A 6,856-nucleotide genomic window follows, 5' to 3' on the forward strand; every position below is an offset into this window, starting at 1 on the left:
AGAGAGAGAGAGAGAGAGAGGGAGGGGAGGAGAGGAGAGAGGGAGAGAGAGTGAAACAGAGAGAGAGAGAAACAGAGAGAGAGGCAGAGAGAGGGAGGGAGAGGAAGAGAGAGAGAGAGAGAGAGAGAGAGAGAGAGAGAGGAGGAAATAAAGTAAAAGAGAAACACAGAAAAGACCAAAATAAATAGACAGAAAGACGGAAAGAAAGGACAGAAAAGGAAAACCACAAGGAGGGGAATGCAAATACAAGGAAGATTTGAATGAAGGAAACAAGGAAGTAAAGACAAAAAGCACAACAAAGGAAACAAGGAAAGGAAGGACATGTGGACAATGACAAACAAAGGGCACAAGAAAGGAAAGGAAGGAAGGACACAGAAGAAAAAAAGAACAAACAAGTGAAAAAAAACAAGGAAGAAAGGAAAGAAGGTGGGAGAAAAGGGAGGGACAAAGGACACAATGATGGACTGACGATAGAACAGAAGGAAAGAAGAGAGGAAATAAATTGGCCTGAATTGGATTCTGCTCAGTTATTCTGTTTTGGGATCCAAACGACCATCTGAACGTAAAAACCTGATGAGTTTCTGTTTTTCTATCGTTACTGTAAGTTTGTCAACTGCTGACACGACATCCAGGAGTCCTGGCATCAACCTGCCGAGTTCTGCTTCGGTACTTTAGGAAAAACTCGGTTCTGGTCAGGAATAAACCAGGCAGCAGCAGCAGCAGGACCTCCTGCTCTGACTTACACTGGCAGAGCGCAGCGCTCTTCATGTGGGTGATGGGGTAAACGCTGTCGTAGTGGTTTCCATTCAGGAAGCACAACCGCACCTGGAGGGGGGGGAAACGGACCCGTTAGAGGCCCGGTTCTGACCCGGGAGGCCAGCAGCACACCGACCAGCCGGGAGATCAAGTTAAAGATGCTGAAAGCTGAAGCTTCTCTCACCGTTTTCACATTTTAACACAATTTTTAGTAACGATTAATCGAACTGATCACGATTAATCGGTTAAATTACCGTCTAGTAATTCGGTAATCGATTGTTAACGGGAACATTGACTCTAAAAATGTAGGTTTGCTGAAAAAACAAAACATTCAGAACCGTAATTAATCCAAAACTGAGCAAAAAACATCAACATGTTGCATTTAAGATGGAAAATATAAATTTTTCTATAAATATGTTCTAATAAAAACTCCTCAAATTACAGTTTTAGCTTCACTCTGTTTAAATTCTGTAAAAAAAAAAAAAAAAAGAACATTTTATTAATCAAATTATTACCACTCAAAAATAACCAGCAGATCAGCAAACAGCAGTTTTACCTGCAGATGCGTCTTTGCTATAAACCATTAAATGTTCACTAAAGGGAAATTATGTTAAAACATTTCAGGCTGAATTTTTTTATTATTTAAAAAGATAAACTGAATTATTTGCATCTTAAAAAAGGGGCCCAAGTGGTTAAATTAAAAAAAAAAATCATCAAAATGTGGTGATTTTTACGTCTTATTAATCGATTAATCGTCAAAATARTTGATATTTAAACATAAAAGCCAGGATTATTTTTGCTGCTGTGCGTCTGACATTTCTTGGACTCGGAGTCTGAGCCAGGGCTGAATGCAGATGTTTGAAAGCGTTTTGTTTTAATGCGTCAGGCTGCGGATCCTCACTTCGTCCTTGAAGTTGTTGTCTGTGATGTTCACCGCCGGTTTTCCGGGTTCCTGGAAGATCAGGAAGTCTCTCCTGGTGGGAGACAGAAGACATGAGGGGAATCATCACCAGAGTCTCTTCCAGCATCCAGAACGTTTTTACCAATCGATTTAAAGCTGAACTTTGAACTCTGCTTTGTATTTCAGTGCGGTCGCCATAGCAACCGATTTTCTTCCTCCGTCATCCATGTTGGTTTTATGCAGAGATGAATGAATGAATGAACTTTTGTTTTTTTTAATAGTTTTCTCACTCCAAAGGCCAATAACCTCAAAACTAAAGACCGTTTTTATCTCTAGACGACAGCGGGTGTGTTTACTTTACGAAGCAGCGGGTGTACTTACTTATACATGACAGCCAGAGCGTTGATCTCCACTTCTCCCACCCATTGCTGTAAAAGCGTGATGTCATCAGTTCAGCGAAACGCTGCAGAGTGAAATAATCAGGTTTTACCTGCGGGTCCTGCAGCTTGCTCAGGTATTCCTCAAAGTTTCCCTCGACGAACTGAGACAGAAATCAGAAAAACATCAAAGGAGAGATTTACGTGACAAAATGTTTTACAGAAATGTGAAGACTGAGATTTAAATCAGACATTTCTCTAACTTGGTGTTTCAACTTCTGGTTTGTTTCAGGCTTTAGTTCTTAAAATTATCATTTAATGGAGGGGTCCCAAACTACGGCCCGCGGGCCGGATCCGGCCCGCCTCCACATTTGGTCCGGCCCCCTGAACAATACCAGAGAGCAYTGCATTATATATTGTATTTTCCGGTTTATATGTGGATTTTTCTTCAACCACCAGGGGGCTCTTKAGCAGGAAGTGTGTCCTGTAAACTGTGGGTGTTTTGTTTTGCATGGCGCATTGCTGCCATCTGTTGGACTTTTAGGGAACTGCTTGACTTTTATGTTATTTAATCAGTGTTTGCTAGCGGTAGAGCAGATGAACACATGTGTTTGTTATGAACGCCGCATTCCAGGTCGGATTCTTCGAAGCCTGTAAGTAGCAGCTTATACTTCAAAACGAGCCTTTATGTTAACATATGAGGAATTCATAAAGCTACTTTCCCTCAATGGAATATATACCAGTCAGTCCCAGTGACTGTTTCACTAACGGTTTTTACCCATGTGCTTTCTGGGTAAAAATCAATCAAGAAACGCGCGCCCCTCCTTCCCCCTCAACAATTTCCGGCAGCGCAGGTGATAAACGTGTCACACTTTGCCCCCACCAGAGAAGGGAAAAGTTATGTGGCCCTCACAGGAAAAAGTTTGGGGACCCCTGGTTTAATGTTTAGTAATTTTATTAGTTTTTTATTTCTAGATTATTTTGGTTTAGTTTGGAGGATTTTGGCTTTACTGTGATGCAGGTTTTCTTAAATAAATCTTGTTTTTTCTCATYGTGTCGTTTACCTRYTAAAYAAAAACGTTTTCCTTAAAACCTCAAACTAATAAAAGCCTGAACTTTTATTCGATTATATCAATTAAATCTCCTTATTACTGCTTGAATCCACTTTGCTTATATCCTAATAATAATCAGAAATGTTCATAATATTTTTTAAATGCATAACAGTTGCTACTTATTGTTGGTGATTTAAATAAAAATGTAATCAATAATTCTGCAAACATATTAAAAAATAAAAGCATTTTTCCATTACATGATCTGTAAAAGCAGTGAGTAAAGGACTCAAGCTCCCAGAATTCATAGCAGGTTCTCGGCGAGTGCCTGAAAGTTGCCGGTTCGGTTCTGCAGCATTCTTACAGGACAAATGTTCTGATCGGCATCATGTTTCGCTTTCAGTCCAGCTTTAAGGACGAGTCTGAATCATTAACAGCTTTTATTCCTTCATAAAGCCATTAAAGCAACATGGAGGYTCAGTTTCTGCTGTTCGTCGTCTGATTCACAGATAAAACCTGCGATGTTTCCACCCCCCTCTGTCGTTCACTCAAACTCCATTTTTGTTGAATCAAAACGTAGAAAAGTSTCACTTTGCTCAAGTTGGAGTCGATATTTTTCACTTGTGAGGCCAAAATAATGTGGAAAAATGAGCAGCACAACCGGAAACAACCAGGAATCGGAGGCGTTTCTGAAACCTGATAAAAATATTTAACCGCTTCGTGAAGTCAGAAAACCAGAGCTGACCTTTAACCTTTGGCTTYTGCTGACAAAACGAGCGAGAAAAGAAGCTTTTATTGGGTCTAAATTACAGCCGGAAAGTTAAGAGGAAGAAAGAAAACTAGTGAAACTCTCCTGATTTAAATTAATCAGTTTATGAAGATTGAATTTTTGTTGAATCTGATTTGTTATTTTCCCACCGATGCTCTCTGTGGGCGTCCATCTTATTTTACAGCTTGCATTTAGTTGGACTTTGAAATTAGGTCAAAATATTTTCTGAAAAGGGAAAAAAAAAAAACCAAACACGATAAAAATCAGATGGGATGTGAAAATAAAAGTATTTTTAAGCCATGTTGGCCAGTTCTACTGTTATTAAACACAGCCTCCAACCATAATTCTAGGCTCCACATGCTAGCGCTAGCTCAGATGCTATCATTGGTATTTTAGCTAGCTTTAGCTCATCTTAGCTTATAAACTGCTGCCTTGCAGTCGGGCTTTGTGAAGGATTCCTGATCCTCTTTTGGTGGCATATTTATTCTGCTGCTTCTGCCCATTTTTTTGTTACATTTCTGCATCTCTTCTGCAGTTGACTTCAAATGCTGCAAAGTTGCACTTTCACTAAAAATATTCAGCTTTCAGCGTTCAYACTGAATTTTCACAGGAAATGCAATGATTTCTAGTTACGTTTACTTCAGTAAATTTTTAGGGGAAAAGATACTTTATGGGKTTTTTTTAACCACAATGTCTGTGGACGCTAAGAAATATTTTACTCAATATTGCTATTGAGTAAAATTTCTGACTCTTTTCTGAATGAACAACAATGTACCTGATATTTATGTGAAAGTGAGACCTCTTTGTTTATTTACCGTCTTTGATGTTCTGGTGTTATTTTCCATCTGCTGCATTTGGAGGTCAAGTATATAATAATACAGTAAACAAAAATGTATTGTCACTACAGACCAACATTTATATTACCTACTGCATGTATTAGTTTAATGCTTAAATAATTTTATTTGAGAGAATTTTGTTTTATAATCATATGTATTTGCACATGACCTATAATTTTAGTGTTTAAAACATCAAAATTTGCTCAAAACTTTATACTTTTAATCTCCAAGGACGTCATTTAAATTAAATCAGTTATGAGCTGAGTATTTATTTACTCTTATTTGAATATAAATATGTTTTAGAGGTGCTTTCTCTCCATMTAGAATCACAATATTYCCATAACAGAATGAAATGATGTTATAAAYGTRAAGTGTGGTTAAAGCTGGTGCTTACCGCCTCATAGCTGTCCCGGTTCTGCTTCAGGAACTCTACGCATTTGGCCCGGACCTCAGTGTGGAGGCTCTGGCAGTGCAGCACCTGGGCAGGGTCAAGGGTCAACACTTAAAACAGGCAGGATTCCGCGTTATGCCACTTTTAAGACAAAAACATACAACATCTGTGTTATATTTTAAGTTTATGTCGAGCATTTGGGAGTAGGAAACCACAGAGGCGGGTTAGATTTACCCCGCGGCGTTCCCCGTTTGGGAAAGTTAMATTTAAACTCGGAKAAGTTGCTATCGCACAGCAACACAACAAACACACCTCACCTGAGCGCAGCAAGCTAACTGGAGAACAACTTCCCACAAACATTTTCCTGCTTTGCCCCACTTTACCTGCTCGGCCACGGCTCGGAACAGACACGATCCGTCTTTGGCAATCTTCTTCCGATGAAAACCTWTCGMTTTCAAGTAGTTATCCATCTGTTTCTCCGCGTTTCGCTCCTCATTACTCTGCATGTTTCCGCCGCTGTCCATGCTAGCGGGGGGCTAGCCGCTAAAGCTAGCTGCGTAAAGCGACGGTTAGGAGGCGGTCAAAGGGGAGAAACTTGAACACAAACTGGTTATATCACCGCTGAATGTAGTCGCAAAGACACATTTGCGACCCGGAGGCCCTCTGGTAAAACTAGAACTACTTCTGGTTTCGTTTCCCGGGAAGTCCTGGGTGTCCAGCACAGGAACCTCCTCAGCGGCAGAAAGTGAAACTTTAGCCTTCCGTTAGCAAAAGAGCTAAAAACTGACAACACGCCCCCTTCTGGCCATGAGAGTGAAGTCACACGCAGTGTTACGTATTGTTTCCGGTTTAATTTCAAAGTAAAAGCTAAACGGAGTATCAGTTACGGAGAAATAATTGAAAAAGACAAAAACAACAACAAAAACACTTTTTATCAAATAGTCAGGGAGCAAAAATCTCTTTCTTGTTTTTTAAAACAACCAAATTTGAATTCATAACTTGTTAAATAAATAACATTGGTGATATCCAAAACATTTGGAAATACTAACGTTAAATAAATAAATTAATTAATTGATTTATTATGGTGTAACATTTTATTTATTTAACACACCATTTTAATTGTTCATTTTTATTTCAAACATCTGATCATGTTCATGTTTTTATTTTTTTTTTTCTGTATTTCCTATCAACCAGCAGGTTTTTCTCTATAAACAAGCTGATTGGTCTGCAGTTGAGTTGCTGTGCAGGTTAACCAATCAGAGCTAGACTATATTTCATCAACTATAACTGCAGCGTAAAAGACTTCATAATGGACTGGACAGCACAGGAAATATTAAATAATTGAAGAAATATATTCATATATAATTCAAAACAATGATACTAATTATTATTATTATTATTATTATTATTATTATTATTATTATTATTATTATTATTATTATTATTATTATTAACACATCAAAGTTTGTAGAAAGCAAAACTTCAGTCATTGTTAAAACTTTTTGTTCTTCACTGCATATTGTATTAATAATTGTTGGAAAATTCCCAGAAATTGTTATTAACAAAATAAATCTCTGAATTTGTCACCTTTTCATTTACAGAAAATCTTAAAAGGCAATAAAAAATAATTATAACAACAAAGTGAATCAGCTGCTGTCTAAAAACAAGTTGCAGGTCAGTTCTTCCCTCCCTCATCATCATCATCATCATCATCATCATCATCATCATCATCATCATCATCATCATCATCATCATCATCATCATCATCATCATCATC

General features: G+C 38.2%; 1 protein-coding gene across 1 annotated transcript in view; it reads right to left on the minus strand.

Moving 5' to 3' along the window:
• otud4 (OTU deubiquitinase 4) overlaps positions 1-5,885 on the minus strand; it is a 14,239-nt gene extending 8,354 nt beyond the window's left edge. Inside the window, exons 1-6 of the mRNA XM_008436020.2 lie at positions 5,463-5,885; positions 5,083-5,166; positions 2,148-2,198; positions 2,039-2,085; positions 1,658-1,730; positions 744-825 (exon numbers count right to left, since the gene is read on the minus strand). Coding sequence (XP_008434242.1) covers positions 744-825; positions 1,658-1,730; positions 2,039-2,085; positions 2,148-2,198; positions 5,083-5,166; positions 5,463-5,603 — 478 coding nt within the window. The 5' untranslated portion in view covers positions 5,604-5,885. The remainder of the gene's footprint in view (positions 1-743; positions 826-1,657; positions 1,731-2,038; positions 2,086-2,147; positions 2,199-5,082; positions 5,167-5,462) is intronic.
• Between the last annotated feature and the right edge of the window lie 971 nt (positions 5,886-6,856).

The sequence above is a fragment of the Poecilia reticulata genome, linkage group LG18 (assembly GCF_000633615.1).
Source record: "Poecilia reticulata strain Guanapo linkage group LG18, Guppy_female_1.0+MT, whole genome shotgun sequence".
Classification (NCBI taxonomy): domain Eukaryota; kingdom Metazoa; phylum Chordata; class Actinopteri; order Cyprinodontiformes; family Poeciliidae; genus Poecilia; species Poecilia reticulata.